The sequence below is a fragment of the Physeter macrocephalus genome, chromosome 2 (assembly GCF_002837175.3).
Source record: "Physeter macrocephalus isolate SW-GA chromosome 2, ASM283717v5, whole genome shotgun sequence".
NCBI classification, from domain to species: Eukaryota; Metazoa; Chordata; class Mammalia; order Artiodactyla; family Physeteridae; genus Physeter; species Physeter macrocephalus.
In genome coordinates, this window is record NC_041215.1 from 83,561,606 (window position 1) to 83,579,384 (window position 17,779).

Consider the following 17,779-nt stretch of genomic DNA (forward strand, 5'->3'; position numbering starts at 1 on the left):
AAACCATGCTTTGTATTTTTAACGTGTGTAATTATATTTAAAATCAAGCAAGACTTAGTTTTATGCCTGATTTTTTTTTTTGAAAACATGGATTTGTTATCTGAGGGTTGCAGTTCATGACGTTTTAATACCGTATTAATATGTTTGCTGCGGCTACCAAGAGCTTTGTCAAACAAGTTGGAGATGGAGGGAGATTAGTTCCCGTTCCAAGCCTCAGTGAGGCTGACAAATACCAACCTCTAAGTCTGGTGGTAAAAAAGAAGAGATGTTTTCTGTTTCCTAGATATAAATTTACTTCAACACCTTTTACACTGAAAGATATTCTTCTAGGAGACAGAGAAATTTCAGCTGGTAAGTTTAAATGTCTGTTTGGGAGTGACTACTCATTCATCTATATTATTGGTAATCTAAACATAGGTTGTCTGTGCTACCTATGTTCATGATATTTATGTATTTTCATTGATAAAAGCAACTCATTACTGTGACAGTAATAATATTGTTAACAATGCCTAACGTTTGTATAGTATCAAATTTCTTATTGGTTGAATAATTTCAAATGTATTTTAAAAGATTATTTATTGTATAATTTAATTTCAGTTATTTTATATATTGTTTTAACCAAATCAACTTAGAATATGACGTAATAGTGTATTTCTTCATCTATTAAATGGGGGTATTATTCAGTCTTGCCTATCTGACATGGTTAAATGCGATGAAAGTAATTTGTATTTATTTTTTGATTCAGTTACTATGGTTGGTAAGCTGAAATGTATTAACAGGCTAATATTAACATTTTAACAAATTTTTCTTATAAACACTTGTTTTTCTTTCAGTTAGCCAGTGGATCTTGATGCTTAAGTATTCTCTTGGCTGAAAGAGAATTTGAGTTCATTTAAAGTACTCTGGATATTTATTTCTCTTGTTGTCAGATTAATTGAATTGCTCTCTTTTTAATCTTGGTTTAAGATGTTGCCATTCTCAACATTTGGGTAATCAAGTCTTAAATCGTAAATTAATGTGCTACTATACATATTTACATTAGATGAATTCAAGACATTTAAAATATTGATTTCCTTTTCTTAAAGGTATTTCATCTTATCAGTTACTGAATTATGAAGATGAATCAGACGTTTCACTCTATGGAAGGCGAGGCAACCATATTGTGAATGACGTTGGGATTAACGTTACTGGATCAGATTCAGTTGCAGTAAAAGCTTCATTTGGTGTAGTAACCAAACATGAAGTGGAAGTATCAACATTACTCAAGGAAATTACTACGCGGTCAGTATAATACTTCCAGGTTTTTATTAAATATTTTAATTATATTAACTTCATTACAAAGAGTGCTTAAAACCAGAGTAATTTGTTTGATTTATTTGAATTACTGCAAATTAGTAATATGTCCAAGCTTTGGATAAGTGTAGATATCTGGAATCATTTGGTTTAAAAAATATTTAATTGTTCTGCAAAATCACTTTGGCTCTGCCGCATTTGCTAAATTATAAGATTGCAAGACTTCAAGAATCTGCTTGCAGCAAATACACTGAGAGTCTCCTCCAACAGACTCCTATAGTATGCATATTTTAACAAAATAGAAAGGAGAGGCAGATTATTAAATTTCTTTTGAGCACACCTTCTGATTTGTATTAGGACTGCCTTGATTTACTTTTAATTAAGGTGGATCATGAATAGTAACACATGATAATCAAAAAATGTACTTGATTATACATAGATGTTACAGATTCTTGTGAATGTCTGTCTTCTTGATTTTAGAAAAATTAATTTTGACCACAGTTTGATACGTCAGTCCAGGAGCAGCAGAAAGGCAGTATTGTGTGTGGTCATGGAAAGCATCCGAACCACACGACAGTGCTCACTGTCTGTGCACGCTGGAATTCGTGGGGAAGCCATGAGGGTAAACCATTAGACTCATTAGACTTCTCTTACTAAAAAGTTGCAATGGGAATTTTTAAAGTATTCAGTTTCTAATGAGCCTTGTGTATTTTGTCAAATGTTGAGATTAAAAAGCTGCAATTGTATATAGGATTTTGCACACCAATGGTTTTCTTTTAGAATATGAAAAACAATCCAAGAAAATTTGAATTATAAACATGTAAAATAATGTTAGAAAACACTAATCCATGTGAAATAATGTGCACAATGGAGTCCCTCATATTACTATTATGCTGTTTTTTGTTTTTGTTTTTTTGCGGTACGCGGGCCTCTCACTGTTGTGGCCTCTCCCGTTGCGGAGCACAGGCTCCGGACGCGCTGGCTCAGCGGCCATGGCTCACGGGCCCAGCCGCTCCGCGGCAAGTGGGATCTTCCCGGACCGGGGCACAAACCCACGTCCCCTGCATCGGCAGGCGGACTCTCAACCACTGCACCACCAGGGAAGCCCTATTGTGCTGTTTTAAGAATACAAATTGAGTGGTTATGTTGTGTTCTTTGATTTTATTTTTAAGTGATACAGTTTTTACTTGAATTTTAAAAGTTGAGTTTATATTTTTATATTAAATTAATTTTTCTAAAATAATATTGTTAACGGCCAAACATGCTTCATTCAATGTTAAGTCCTTTAAAAAATGTTGAAAGCTATTTGTGTTTAATTTTTAGCTCAATTATGGTATTATTTTTCCTTGTCATTCACCTAATAATGATGCATAATAATGACTTGATTTGTTTTATTAAAATGAATTATTAGAAAGATAGGGTACAATGATAATCACTTCAAATCTTTGCAAATGAAGGTTCTGTTCAGTGGCTACATTTAGGTGCCCACCAAATTGTTTAACATTGGATCATTTGGGGGCCATGAACTGAGCGAAAAATTTACTTAAATGTTGGTAATTGCTTTGGAAAGCTGCTGAAAGCTCTGGGGGCTTTGGAACAGCGGACAGAATAGGCTAAAAACAACTGTAGCACTTAAAGGCAGTTGGTTTGCAGTTGAAAGAAAAAGGTTTCTATGCCAGAGAGCATTACCCATGTGGTAGCACTAATCATTGGCTCTGATACAAAGTAAATGAGAAAGTAGTGAGAGGTATTTCCTAATATAGATCACAAGTCTCCAATGGACCATTAATTTGGACCTCTGCTAGAAAGAGTTGAATTCAAGTAGGAGAATTCTTTGCTTGTAGGGGTGGGGATGTTTGTTTTTGGTAGGATTGTAGGGAATGCTTTGTTTCTCCAAAAATACATCCTTATGTGTTGTGCTCCTTAACAATGTTATTTAATTTATTTAATATAGTTTCATTTTATGGATGAACAGAATCCCAGGGGAAGGGACAAAGCTATTGTTTTTCCAGCACACACAACCATAGCTTTCAGTGTTTTCGAACTCTTCATTTACTTGGATGGTGCCTTTGGTGAGTGATTTGCATGAAACACCGAAATGATTATATTTTTAAAGAAGGATTTAATGAGAATCTCTGTCTCTTTCTGAGTGTCTAATGATAGAAGAGTGCTGCTCTCAGTACTGTCAATATTATGTTTGGGTGAAGTAACTGGGAAAGACCCTCCTGTCCTTACTCACTCATTACCTCATCCCTGTTTCTTGGGGAAGGCTGTAGTCTTCCCACCACCCACTTATAATTATAGCTAAGAGTGAGAACACAATCCACTGACAGTATTTCCTTGACTTATATGGGAAAATAAAAAATTATCATCTAATAGGTAGTTTTTGATTATGGCAAATAGAGTAGGTAGACAGTAAGATGTCGAAGGTGTCAAGGCATCCAAACTAGGGTACCCAAAGACAACCCTTCTTCTGGTTTTCCTGTCATAGACCCAGCTCCCCCAACTCCGGACTCTCCCTAAAACCTTAAAGTTACAAATAATTATTTGTAATACAAATTGGATTGTAACAATTGTACAATTGGATTGTAACAATTGTAACTTTTTTGTATACAAATATAATTATTTGAGTTGTTCAAATTATAACATCTTCTAAAATTTTTTTTATAGACCTTTGTGTCACTTCAGTGTCAAAAGGAGGATTTGAAATGGAAGAAACGGCAACGTTTGCACTGTTCTACAGATTGAGAAATATACTATTTGAAAGAAGTATGTCCGCTGAAGATTTTTTCTTCTCAGATTAACACTTGAGGTTATCTCTTCAGTAATCCTGTCTTAAGAATTTAAATTTAAAAGCCAAATTTCATGACTGATGGTTTAGATTCACACATAGTTATAATTGCAGTTTGGCTATACATTTTTTATTTGACTTTTAACACATTTCTTTTTTTGTCCTTTTAGATAGAAGAGTGATGGATGCCATTTCTCGTTCACAGCTTTACTTAGATGATCTTTTTTCTGACTATTATGACAAACCTCTCAGCATGAGTGATATTTCACTCAAAGAAGGGACTCATATCCGAGTTAATTTACTTAATCACAACATTCCAAAAGGACCTTGCATACTCTGTGGCATGGGGAACTTTAAAAGGGAGACGGTTTATGGGTGCTTTCAGTGCTCTGTCGATGGGCAGAAGTATGTGAGACTTCATGCAGTTCCTTGTTTTGATGTTTGGCACAAGAGAATGAAATAAAATGAAAAATCAATGTATCTTGCTGGTGCTTTAGGTGCAACTGTGCCACACACCTTTCCAAAATTATCTAGGTTTGCTTTGATGAGTTGTAGCAAATTAAGAGGGAGGGGAACAAGAAATTAACCTGGGAGGGGAACAAGAAATTAACCTGTTTGGGCATCATTTTTCCCATCTATAATGTGGAGATGATAATAGTATCTACCTCATAAATTGTCATGAAGATTAATAATGTTTATATTGGAAAAGGTTTAAATATAAAGTTCAGAATATAGATATTCCTTTGTAAAATCTGCCCGTCACTTTAGAAGTATATTTTGGGATTTAGTTTCATTTTACATAGAAATTTTCTAGATATCAATTTTATTTTTAGTTGGCTTTTAATTCAAGATCTAAGAATGACAAGAGTACACAAGTGGCAACTTTATGGTGCTTTAACTATTGCCCTAGGTCTGGTAAAATGAGAGAAATGTGTTAATAATTTAATGTAATCCTAAATGTTTAATTGTGGTATCAAATTAAAAGCACACTGAGCTCAGTGTGGGGTTTTGTGTACACAATTAAGGATGACTGATAGTAGTAATGGGCTGCCATTCTGTGATGTACATATATATGTGCTCTCCAGCTTTGTCTTTATAAAAACTCACTACAGTCATTTTAAAGTTAAGGCAGCTGGAACATGTTTATTTCTTTTCTCCTTTGAAAATGTTTAAAACATTTAACGTATTTAGTTCTGTGAGATCTTTTGCATCTACTCTGTAAGACATCTGAAATTTTTTTATACACAAGCAACCTAAATTATTTACTATACACCATTTAAAAATAATTACAAAAATACTATGTTAAAGTTCCAGAAATCAAAGAGTATAGTACAGCAGTCACTACTAGGCATATGCCTATGAAGGCTTTAGGTAATTACGTAAATATGAAATACTTGTATACTATATGTATGTGGAAGGATTAACATTTTATCTTTTTAACTATTTAAATGTGATTAGAGTTTTAGAGTAAATCTCCTTGTTCATTTACCATCATCTATAATTTTTTAAAACATATGTTTAGGGACTTCCCTGGTGGCGCAGTGGTTAAGAATCCACCTGCCAGTGCAGAGGACGCAAGTTCGAGCCCTGGTCTGGGAAGCTCCCACATGCCGCGGAGCAGCTAAGCCCGTGCGCTGTAACTACTGAGCCTGCACTCTAGGGCCTGCGAGCCACAACTACTGAGCCCGTGTGCCACAACTACTGAAGCCCACATGCCTAGAGCCTGTGCTCTGCAACAAGAGAAGCCACTGCAATGCAAAGCCTGCACACCTCAAGGAAGCGTAGCCCCCGCTCACCGCAACTAGAGAAAGCCCGCGTGCAGCAACGAAGACCCAACACAGCCAAAAATAAATAAATAAATAAGTTTAAAAGTGGTTCAATCCATTTAGTGTTTAGAAAAAAAAACCACCATGAGATAGCACTAGGTATAGTAGAAGAATTCAAAATCTTCAAATTGCTAATAGTAAGCTTTGGCGAGGATGAAAAGCAACTGAAACTCTCATACTAGTTGAAAAACAAATTGGTAGGATTACTTTGGTAAACAGTTTGGCATTATCTGTGACAAAAAGTCTCTCCTTGATCAAACTTGTCGGGCTCTTCTGAGCCCTCTGCTTGATTGGGCCCAATAGCCCCCGCTCGCCGCAACTAGAGGAAGCCCGTGCGCAGAAATGAAGATTCAACGCAGCCAAAAATAAATAAAAAACAAAAAAACATAAGTTTAAAAGCACTTGGTATGAAAACAATGGGACAGAAAGGTTAGAATTAGAAAGTCTGTATCATAGGATAATTTCCATATATAGCCTTCACGGTATTTTTGTTTGGGGCAGAGTATATGATTCAGGCGCAAATATGAGTATACTGATCAAAAAAACCTCATGACTTTTATTAATATGGATATAGAGAATGGGGGCCGTTTCCAAACCAAAACATAATATTGTATTAGCAACTTAGTTTACTTGAACGGAGCAGGTTTTTCTGAGGGAAGTAAAGGGATGAAAGTTGATGATTAAGTGAGGAGTTATAAAATTGGGTATAGGAATGAAGAAATATTGGGGGGAAAGAAAAGATAGTAAAGGTTTTTATTTTACAAAGTGTCTAACTGTGCTATGCATATGTGATATCCACTAATCTAGTGGTTTTTGTGTTGCCCTTATACTTTTAAATTATAGGATTTCTAGCAGTATATTTAAAGAGGTTAAAAGATGAACAGTGAACAATGGTTTGGAAAGAGCAAGTTTCAGAAAATGGAAAAAACTTTGTTTTGAACTCGATTGTTTTGAATAGAGCTATTTACTGCCTAACAACTTTTCTACATACACAGTAAGTAAATCTTACATGTTCCAATAAATATGTGTCCTTTCTTGGGTACCAACATGATCTTCTACAGCATCTCTTACCTCTTATTCTCAACATGTTGGACCACAATGATTTGACCAGGACACAAAATTGCCATGGCACTTTATATCCTCATGTGCATCCTCATTTGATATCCTCATGTGTAAAATAAGTTCTACACATATGGCATGCCAGTTTGTAATGCTCGTTCATGGTTAATAACAAGAACATTGTGAGAAGTGACATAGGATAGAGATACCTAGAGAAAGGGAGACTAAGAAATAGCGTAGCATCAATTTAAAACTATCAAGACAAAAAGTTAGGGATGGTAGATATAAAGGCCTACAAGAAGGAAGAGGCATATAATGATGCCTGAGGGAATGCAAGAATCAGAGCAGTACAGACGTTATGATGCCTGCTCTAAGATAGAGGCACAAAGCCTCTGGTCTGATGAAATGTCTTTCAAACATTAGTCATTGGAACAAATACCTAAGGCCAGAAACTTGCACCAAAAAGTACAGAGACTGTGTTGAGGCTCTCTGACAGAGTTATACAACTAATGCTTTCCTGCATGCATACTAAAGGAAGATTCCTTGGTCCTATGATTTTTATATCCTACTATCCATAATGCTGTGAAATGTATAAACAAATGAAGTGTTAATTCCTGGGTCCCTATTAAATATTTTAAAAATATGGGGCACTTTAAATATTAAAATTTGGATATTTACGTAACTATACATGCTGTTAAGGTTAGAGTTGGGAAGAGCTTGTGGATTTTGACATAGATGTCCTCCTATAACCTGAAGGGGAAAAGCTGCCCACTAGGATGCAGAGGTCGATTTTATGGTGCTGCAATTCATGTTAACAGAATAGAGCAATAGGAAACACAATTATGCCTTACTTGAAAGTTAAATTTTGCAAAACAGCCTCACATTTATTATTCCAATATTACATGTATTGAAGGGATCAAAATATGTTCATGGGGGAAAAACAGAAAATACAACTCAGAGAAAAGTGACTTTGTTTTACATATAAAGTACAGTAAATAGCTAAGAAAATTTAGAAATAAAAATATGCTATAGTTCATCATGTTGATAGACATTGTATTCCTTAGAAGAAATGAAGCCATCACCATCATGGTCGTTCTTCTTAAAAATATCTTCTAAAACTGCATTCTGATATGACTTGTCACGTGGCTTCTCATCTTTTTCAAATTCCTTTTTCAGGTAATGACTTATCTAGGCCAAAATAATATTTCTTTAATAAAAAGATATCACAAGAAATTTCCAGCAACTTTGAGAAAATGTTTACATAAAGAAACTCATATCTAAAACTGCTTATAATAAGTGACACAAAAATTTAAAAAGCTATTTGAGGTTTAATTTTTTCAACCTTTGAAGCAATTTTCTGAAGAGAAACAGATCTTCAAACTAGCTTCCCCTAAGGTTATAGGTGGTTAGTGGTACATACTCAGAGATTAACATCTGAATTGAATTTTGTTGAAACTAAATGCTTTCCAATAATCTACACTATCCACATTATCAAAGGAAACTCCCTCTTAAGGATTTCCATTAGTGAATAAAATCCAAATTGGCATTTCTGTAATCTCTAAAGTTATTGGGTTGGCCAAAAAGTTTGTCCGGGTTTTTCCATTACATCTTATGAAAAACCCAAATGAACTTTTTGGCCAATCCAATAATAAATATGTATAATGAATAAAAAACCCAACTACAGGTTTTGAAATAAAATTTAATTTTCTTAATTTTTCTGTGCTTCTATAGCTCTCCCCCAATCTACAAATTATGATCATCTCTCTAATGTCAAATAAAGAACAGGTATTCTGAAGTATTCCCTTTTCTCTATATGACATTTCTCTAAGCAAAGACACATTATAAGCACAGCCTAACATGGTAGCTACTAGCCATATATGTCCATTAAGCACTTGAAATGTGGTAGATCAAATTGAGACAAGCTACTGTAAGGGTAAAATACACAACAAATTTTGAAGATAATAAAAAATGTCATTGATAATTTTTATATTGGTTTCATGTTGAAATGGCAATATTTTAGATATATTGAGTTAATTAACATTAATTTCACTTGTTTCTTTTTACTTTTTAAAATGTGGCTACTAAAACATTTAAAATTATGTATGTAACTCAATTATATTTCTATTGGAAATTATGTATATTATATAAATAAATCATATATTAATACATATAATAACTAAAGAGAGCAAAGCACAACGATTTGGAGATAGTGTTAAACAAGGCTGGGTATTTTATTTATTATCACTTTTTTTTTGCATTGAAGTGTAGTTGATTTACAATGTTTCAGGTACACAGCAAAGTAATTCCATTATACAAATATCTATATATCTATGATCTATTCTTTTTCAGATTCTTTTCCATGATAGGTTATTACAAGATACTGAATATAGTTCCCTGTGCTATACAGTAGGTCCTTGTTGTTTATCTATTTTATATATGGTAGCGTGTATCTGTTAATCCCAAATTCCCAATTTATGCCTCCTCTCCTCCTTTCCCCCTTGGTAACCATAAGTTTGTTTTCTACGGCTGTGAGTCTATTTCTATTCTGTAAATAAGTTCATTTTTGTATCATTTTTTTAGATTCTACATATAAGTGATACAATATATATTTGTCTTTTTCTTACTTTACTTAGTATGATAATCTCTATGTCCATCCATGTTGCTGCAAATGGCATTATTTCACTTTTTTTTATGGCTGAGTAATATTCCTGTGTGTGTGTGTGTGTGTGTGTGTGTGTGTGTACACACACACACACACACACACACCCCTTCTTTATCCATTCGTCTGTCGATGGACATTTAGGTTGCTTCCATGTCTTGGCTATTGTAAATACTGCTGCTATAAACATAGGGGTGCATGTATCTTTTTGAATTATAGTTTTGTCTGGATATATGCCCAGGAGTGGGATTGCTGGATCACATGACAACTCTATTTTTAGCTTTTTAAGGATGCAGAAGCTAGGTAACTGAACTCCAGGACCCTGTTTACCAACTTTCTGGGCTACACAGTTCAAATTTTTCCTAGCTCTTTTAATAATCTCATGTAATCCTCAAAATCCTATGAGGTGGGAATTATTTGCCCAGTTACAAATTCCTACAGTGCTGCTTGAAAAGATCTTCTCCTGTAGGCTAGATGCCAGAAATGCCTTGTAGAGATTAGTTTGGTATTTTAATGACCCTCTTGCAGGGAGAACGGAAATTAAACAGTCTGACTTAGTTTCAAGTTTTACATTAAAAAAGTACATTTTCTTCTTGGAATTTAGTTTTTTTGTAACCAGCTCTATAAAAGCAAATTAATCAGTCCATACTAGGTAGAAGTAAAAATAACAGCTATAACACAGATGTGACAAAAAATTAGATTGTACATATGAAATCTGTTTGAATTACCTCAGTTTTAGAAAGTTGCCTGTCATTGTCCGTGTCTATCTGTTTAAATGTTTCAGTGCTCCGTGGTCCTTTGGTCACAGCATAAAGCTCAATCTCAAAAATCAGTGTTGCATCAGGTGGAATCTTGCCTTCTGCTAAAGGTGTAAATTTTAACACTTTAACTTACATGAAGATAACGTTCAAATATTTATTTACAAATACCCATTATAGCATTATGATTATATTATTTCATATTTATAAAAATTGCTTTCTAAATATTTCTTAGGAACACTTTTTCCATATGTCTTCAAACCAAGTCAGTTCTAAAGACCCAAGGGACCATTATTTCCTGATTAAATTGAAATAAATATAAATCATGTATTTAAAAAAATTTATTTTTGGCTGCATTGGGTCTCCGTTGCTGTGCGTGGGCTTTCTCTAGTTGCGGCGAGCGGGGGCTACTCTTCATTGTGGTGCGCAGGCTTCTCATTGCGGTGGCTTCTCTTGTTGCAGAGCACGTGCTCTAGGCACGTGGGCTTCAGTAGTTGTGACACGTGGGCTCAGTAGTTGTGGCTCACGGGATCTAGAGCGCAGACTCAGTAGTTGTGGCGCATAGGCTTAGCTGCTCTGCGGCACATGGGATCTTCCTGGACCAGGGCTCTAACCTGTCTCCCCTGCATTGGCAGGTGTATTCTTAACCACTGAACCACCAGGGAAGCCCTAAATCTTGTAATTTTTTATTAATATACCCCAACATTATACAGGAGAGAGCTAGTGCAGAGAAGAAATTCACAGGCAGAACAATTTCAAAGATAGGTATCTTTTAGAAAATGATTTTGTTCAGTTATTTGGAAGTATGAATAAAATATATGTATTAGTATACATGTCTTTCAAATTCTTTATAGACAAAAAATAGTGCAATGACATAACAAACCAGTAACAATTTCATGAAGAAATTTATAATCACAAAAAAGCCTTCTAAGTATTAAGTTAAATAGCTCTCTTTAATAAAGTTAATCTATTAAGTGATGTCACAGATGACTTTAGCAATCTATGGGCTACTTCAGATGGCCATTCATAAAAATGACCTGCAGAAATGACTTGCTAAGAGGCACTGGGTGGCTTTTGTAACCAGTACATTATAGTTACTCAAATATTTGTTGAATGAATGGCCTCTATCACTTATTTAAAAAATGGCTAAGTTTGTTCTTTGAAGCAAAGAGTAATTTTTTAAATGAAAAAGTGGAGAATTCTTGCTGAAGTATTTATATAATCCAAAGAAAAAAGCTTGAAAGTTACAGCCAAAATAAGTGGATCAGTCATCTCCAAAGCCAGGACATAGAAAAATCTACCCACATATTACATGACTAATGTGACCATCCCAACCAACATACCACATATTACCTGACTTTATAGTAAAAGAGCTAGAGATTGATTGACTGATTGATCATTTTTACAAAATCCATTCCTATTCTGTCCAGTTAAGACCTCTTTATGACAGAAAAATAACTTCTCCTGACAATAATTAAAAACAAATTCAAAACACAAATTCAAATTTCTTAAAAAATATTACAAGTCTGTTTCCCAAAAATTCTACTGTAAACATAGAATATATTGCCAGTTAAGTTTTATCTTACTAAAAAATTACAGTATAAAGAAGAGAAAAATATGCATTTGCTATAGAATTACTTGTATTTAGAGAAGCAGATCAAAGAATTAGGAGTTAATGTAAATAATCTATACATACCACATGTACTATTAAAGCACTAACAAGTCACATGCATTTCAAGACATGCAGGGGTGCTCTGTGACATTAGGCAAAGATATTGCGCACAGGAAAAGACTTCTTCAAGTACTACCTAAAACAAAGTTATAGCCAATGTTAGGTCTTAATAACAGCTTATTTTAAAAAGCTTATTCAGTCAAGATATTGTTAAGCAGTTACTTATGGTATACACAGCAGCTTTTAAAATAATTGAATTCAAGCTATTAGTAAACTATTATAAATAATGCAGGTAAACTAGCAGTTAACTACATTCCAAAGAACACACTTTTGTTGGGCCTCAGTTTCCTTACGTGTAAAATGGAGGTGTTGGGATGTTACTAGTGAGATTCATTATTTTTATATATTTATTGAAGACACCTCAAATTGAGTATGAACTAACTTCAAGTCAAATTTCTACATTTTTGTAGCAAGGGTCTGGCTTATTAATAGCTTAGGCAGACTGGGTAGTCATTTGTATCTAAGCATAAATTAGTTTACAAAAAGGATAAAATAAGTACTCATTTGTCACAGGGTAACAGGACCTAAGATGAGCACCTATTGATGAGAGATGTGGGTGCCCTGGTAGCAGGCAGAATGTGGAGGTATCTACAAGAGAGAAAGAGAGACTGAAAATGAGATTAAGGAGACTGAAAGGCAAACTCTGCCTATATCATTTTGCCTAGAATTGACCTCAACCTATGACAGCATTTTTAGGACAAGACTGCGTTCAATTTATCTTCAATTCTCTCTCCCTCTCCTAGGTTCCTTTACAACTAAAAATAGGATACACTAATAATGGTTCTGTGGGAACTGTTTTGATGGAACCAAATGATTGGCGAAAAGCTTTGAAAGTGAAGCTGTAGTTATCTGGAACTGTCTCTTTAGGAGCTTTAAATCTGACTGGATCTGACTTGTACCACTAACTTCCCTCCAATCCAATTTGGGGCAGTGATCCCCTACTCTTGCTGGAAAGAATAGGTGAGGGAACCATTCTGCCTAATGAGTAAACTAACAGCCTTAAAGAGGGTGTACCATTTCAACAAAATATTGGGGAGTAAAGACAACATTTCACTGTAGAAAATCTTTAATTACTTTAATTATATACTAAATATTTCAAATATGTGGGGTTAAGAAGGGCTCTAGATAGAATGAGGAGGTAAAGATTCTTTCTTTGGGAAATTCCCTGATGGTCCAGTGGTTAGGACTCTGCACTTCCACTGCAGGGGGCATGGGTTCAATCCCTGGTCGGGGAGCTAAGATCCCTGCAAGCCCTGGGGTGTGGCCAAAAAAAAAAATCTTTATAGTCTCCACACAGCAATAGGAAGCAAGGACCCAACTGAGAATGCAATATAGAAACCAGCCCTCTGCCACACTGCCCATTTTTCCCTCTTAAAAATTTCTCTATTCTGCTCCACTTTTAACTTTAGTGATTTTTAAAAATTTAATTTTGGAAAAATTAATACATGTCTTTCTTTGTCTGACTTATTTCACTTAGCATAATACCCTCTAGGTCCATCCATGTTGTTGCAAATGGCAAGATTTCATTCCTTTTCATGGCTGAGTAATATTCCTCTGTGTCTCTGTGTGTGTGTGTGTGTGTGTGTGTGTGTGTGTGTACCACATTTTCTTTATCCATTCATCCATCGATGGACACTTGTTTCTATATCTTGGCTATTGTAAATAATGCTGCAATGAACACTGGGGTGCATATATCTTTTCAAATTAGTGTTTTCATTTTCTTCAGATAAATACCCAGGAGAGGAATTACTGGATCATATGGTAGTTCTATTTTTAATTTTTTGAGAAACTTTTATACTGTTTTCAGTTGTGGCTGTACCAATTTACATTCCCACCAATTGGGATGTTATATACAGCAGAGGGGATATAGTGAATAATACTGTAATAATTCTGTATGGTGTGTAATCTATAAATATATTGAGTCACCATGTTTTATACCTAAAACTAATATAGTATTTTAAGTCAACTATACTTCAATAAAAAATTTAGTACATGCATACAGTAAAAAATTTAAATAGTATAATATATTACAGGATGAGAGGAAATCTCCTTACCCTTGACCCTCAGGCCTCCTTCCCAGGAACATTTAATATCATCAGATGGTGTATTTTTTAGATAGTCTATGTAGATACATGATGCATATGTGAAATTTCCCCTCTCACATGTAAGATCTCATTGAGGTTAGGAAACTGTTTCTGCATTGTACACTGCTTTATGCTCAGTGCCTAGAATAGAGCCTGGCATTGATGCTCAATAAATATTTGTTGCAGGAATATATTCTATCCCATTTTATCTTTAACACATTAATATATATGGCTCTACTTCATTCTTTTTACTGTCTGCACAATAATCCATTGTATAGATATAGCATAACTTAGTTAACTAATTTCCTACTAATGGATACTCGGGTAGTTTGCAGTCTTGCTACCCGAAAAAGTCTGCAATGCATGTTCTTTAAGATGTACCTTAGTACACATTCTTGGAAATGGAACTATGGGATCAGAGGATATGTGCATTTTAAATTTTGATAGAAATTGCTAAAGAGGTCGAATGATTTACATTCCCAGCAATAATGCATGGGACTGCTGTTTCTTCCATACCTTTGCCAACTTTTATGTCTTTGCTAATCTGATGGGTGAAAATGGTATCTCATTTTTGTTTTAATTTCTCTTTCTTTAATGATGACTGGACTTGATAGAGCTAAAGTTTATTGGACCCTATATTCTATATCTTATTTAACTTTGAGAGTCTGCTTTTGATTTTTTGACTATATACCCGAAGTCTATGATTTATTTTTAAATATAACTTAGAGATATACATATTAAAACACCTTACCATAGCCTTCCTTTCCATATGCAAATGAAGGGGGTATAATCAATTTTCGCTTCTCGCCAGGACACATATCCATCATCCCAATGTCTAGGCCTTTTATGACTTGTCCAACACCAAGAACAAACCATTTGGGGTGGCCTTCATTTTGTGTCCGGCTATAATTAAAAACAACACCTAGGTAAGTTGATTTCAAGAAAAATCAAACTTTAAAATACAGCTGAGCATTTAGTTCCAATTTAAAATTGGAGTCCTCTCTAACCATTTCTTTTCCTATATTAACATTCATTCTGAACCCCCTAGTGGGGTGTTTGGCTCAAACTTCCCTCGTAATAGCCAGACAGAGGTATGATTTGCCCAAAGCTAGTCATTAGGAGTCATCTCATTTTCTTTTTTTATTGTCATCTTTACAAAAACTACTCAACAGTTAACTTTTTAATGGGTCTCCTGCCCCTAACTAGCTGCATGGATTGTCCAAATGACTTATTTAACCATTCTGGGTTTGTTCTAAAAAATAATGGTACAGGTTTAGCCTCAAAAAGTCATTTGAACCACGATTAAAATTTGTATCTTTTCTTCTTATTAAATTTCTCTATTCTAGATGCAAAGAACTAACTTTCCCCAATTGTATTTTTATAGGGTAATAGCACAGAAGGAGAAAAGGCATTCTACCTCTGAGTAATAAACCATCAACTAAATCAGAGTAAGTAGTGGTGGGATGAGGGGGCAGGCAGGACACAGGGTCCGGAAGTCACCAGAGAAAGTCATTGTAGTGACTTCTTGATACAGCTGGAAAGTGGCCTCCAGCCAGTAAATATCGTCCTTCTGAAGGCCAGATAATATCTCCTAAACAACGTAGTCCTCAGTAAGGAGGCTCCAACCCACAACAAAGGAAAAGTGTGAACATTCTTACAAACAGTACCTTGACTTACTTCTATAGGTACCAAGGGTAGTGGTGGTAGAGGGAGTGTATGGATGTGTGTATTTTTAATAATTTCTTGGGCCAACATTTTCAGTAATTTAAAATAATATTCCATATAATAGGGAAATACTGTATCAAATCTGATTTCCCCCTAGAAATAAAAGGCTGACTCTCGCTGTTAAAAAACAAGAACAAATCAATCAAACAACAAATTAGGTTTCTGGTTGGTGGAGGGAGGCTAGATTTAGTGCATCAAGTGGACGCGGGAGCTGTTCGCATAATTTCCTACCTGCAGTAGAATTTCGAGCCGTCTTTAGCCAAGAAGCCGTCGTAATGGGCATTTAGCAGGTCTCCCTTTTTGCTTGTGTTAGAACAGTTTTCTGGACGATGCAGAACTTCTATTTTCACTTCCTCTATGCTCTCCTCTGCCTTTTGTCCCTGAGTAGTAAAAATGCCCCACAGGTAAAAGAAAATGATTAACCTAAATAAGAAATGCATGATTCCGAGAGTCGGCCCCAGATGACCACCGCGTTCCCTTATGCGTGTCACTGGCGCGGGGTGGCCGCGCCAGCAGCCTAGTTCCGACGCGTGGCAGGCATTGTCCTACGTCATAAAAGGCCGGGGGCGGGGTGAAGCGTGGCCCCGCCCCCTTTCCCTGAGGCGCGCCCAGCAGCGGAATTTTTGCGCGTTGGCTGCTGGTTTCTTCCTGGTGGTATCCCGCGCTTTGGCTGGCTGTCTTCAGTCTTTAAGGCAACACTCCACACTTGCACCGCATCTCCTCACTAAGTCCGCATAATTTACAGTTTCCTCAGGGTTCGATAGTAACGTTCTTGTTACCTTTTGAAACTGGCAAAAGAGGAAATAAGACTGATGGGATGTCGTAGTCCGAGGATACGACTGTCATTTCTGGGCATGAAAGGCGTCTCCTCAGATCCCTAGAGAACTGGTGGGCATCGGGGGAGGCATTGTTTCTGCGGTGTCTTTGAAGCGCCTTCTCGGGGTCGAAGTCATGCATTAAGCGGTTCCAGGCTAAGCCACACACTAGAACACAGAGGTACCGCTGCTCCCCGAAGCGGGGTTAACGGCTGTTCCCCAGAGCCGACTCCAGCGATTCGGGACCGGCTGCTGGTTTGCATTTCCTTCCCTCACCACTCGCGGTCGCCCTTGATTTGAGGGCTTCTAGGAGTGCGGGTAAAGCTCTTAGCAGTTTTGCTTTTCTTACCAACTCTGCGACATAGGTAATTATCCACATTCCACAGACGAGAAAACTAGGTAATTTGAGTATTGGGCATTCAGTTTCAGTCTCACGGCTAATACGCAGCAGGGATTTGACCAAGTCTGACAAAAAGCCAGCCTTATAGCCTCACCCCCAACATTTTAGCATGAAGAACTTTACAACATACAGAATAAGTTTTACTACCCCATCACCGTGGCCTTATATCCACTACTTGGATTCTATCATTAACATTTAACTATAGGTATTCGATTTATTAAATACATTTCCATGTGTTCATCTATCCGTCAATTCGCCGTATATCCAAGCGAATACCCAAAGACTTTTACCCAAACCAGAAGGACCTCAGCGAAGGCCTGGATTAGGCTCTGGAAGGGGAGGTGTTATCCGCCTCAGTGATGCTAAAAGCCTGAAAGCCGCAGCACTGAGCCTGCTTATATCGGCTTTGCTTAAAGCTTGTGAAATTCCAGAAATCTGAAAATTATTGTCAGTTATACAAGGGGATGGTCATTTCCAAACAAGATTTTAAAAAATCATAAAGGCTAGAGAAAACCTCCATTTTAAAAATAAAGTCCAACGATTGCTTCCGTGTTTTATATTCTAAATGAAGTTGTGGCTAAGATTCATTGTCGGCGTGGTGACAGTTCCTTGGGGCCCCTCGCGGTTCCTTGCCGGA

The 17,779-nt window shown here is 36.0% G+C and overlaps 2 protein-coding genes across 10 annotated transcripts in view; one reads left to right on the forward strand and one right to left on the reverse strand.

The window, feature by feature from the left end:
• Positions 1-4,666, forward strand: part of PJVK (pejvakin) — a 36,864-nt gene extending 32,198 nt beyond the window's left edge. For 5 of the 6 annotated variants that reach the window (XM_028479546.1, XM_028479550.1, XM_028479540.1 and 2 more), the window contains 5 exons: positions 1,086-1,281; positions 1,774-1,915; positions 3,248-3,365; positions 3,964-4,062; positions 4,255-4,547. In XM_028479546.1, coding sequence (XP_028335347.1) covers positions 1,844-1,915; positions 3,248-3,365; positions 3,964-4,062; positions 4,255-4,547 — 582 coding nt within the window. In that variant the 5' untranslated portion in view covers positions 1,086-1,281; positions 1,774-1,843. Of the gene's footprint in view, positions 1-140; positions 352-1,085; positions 1,282-1,773; positions 1,916-3,247; positions 3,366-3,963; positions 4,063-4,254 lie in introns of those variants that run through there. The other variant, XM_007130745.2, reaches the window with a different exon arrangement.
• A 3,161-nt stretch (positions 4,667-7,827) lies between these two features.
• On the reverse strand, positions 7,828-16,486 carry FKBP7 (FKBP prolyl isomerase 7). 4 transcript variants are annotated; one of them, XM_007130739.4, is made up of 5 exons: positions 16,159-16,486; positions 14,954-15,105; positions 12,656-12,706; positions 10,357-10,487; positions 7,828-8,157 (listed from the first exon to the last, which is right to left on the reverse strand). In XM_007130739.4, exons 1-5 carry the CDS (start codon positions 16,365-16,367, stop codon positions 7,996-7,998), a joined length of 705 nt encoding a protein of 234 aa, XP_007130801.1. In that variant the 5' UTR covers positions 16,368-16,486; the 3' UTR covers positions 7,828-7,995. The 4 variants fall into 4 exon arrangements, with proteins under 4 accessions (XP_007130801.1, XP_007130803.1, XP_007130802.1 ...); XM_007130741.4 differs by lacking the exon at positions 12,656-12,706 and having other exon boundaries at positions 16,159-16,485; XM_007130740.4 differs by lacking the exon at positions 12,656-12,706 and having other exon boundaries at positions 10,357-10,490; positions 16,159-16,481.
• Positions 16,487-17,779: the final 1,293 nt, after the last annotated feature.

Bases quoted from the DNA above. Each gene is read 5' to 3' on its own strand.
- FKBP7 (XM_007130739.4), bottom strand. From the start codon at position 16,367: ATGCATTTCTTATTTAGGTTAATCATTTTCTTTTACCTGTGGGGCATT. The intron at 15,106-16,158 runs GTAGGAAATTAT...TTTTAATTATAG, and splicing joins GGCTCGAAATTCTACTGCAG to CCGGACACAAAATGAAGGCC. The intron at 10,488-12,655 runs GTGCTCATCTTA...CACCTTTAGCAG, and splicing joins CCCACATCTCTCATCAATAG to AAGGCAAGATTCCACCTGAT.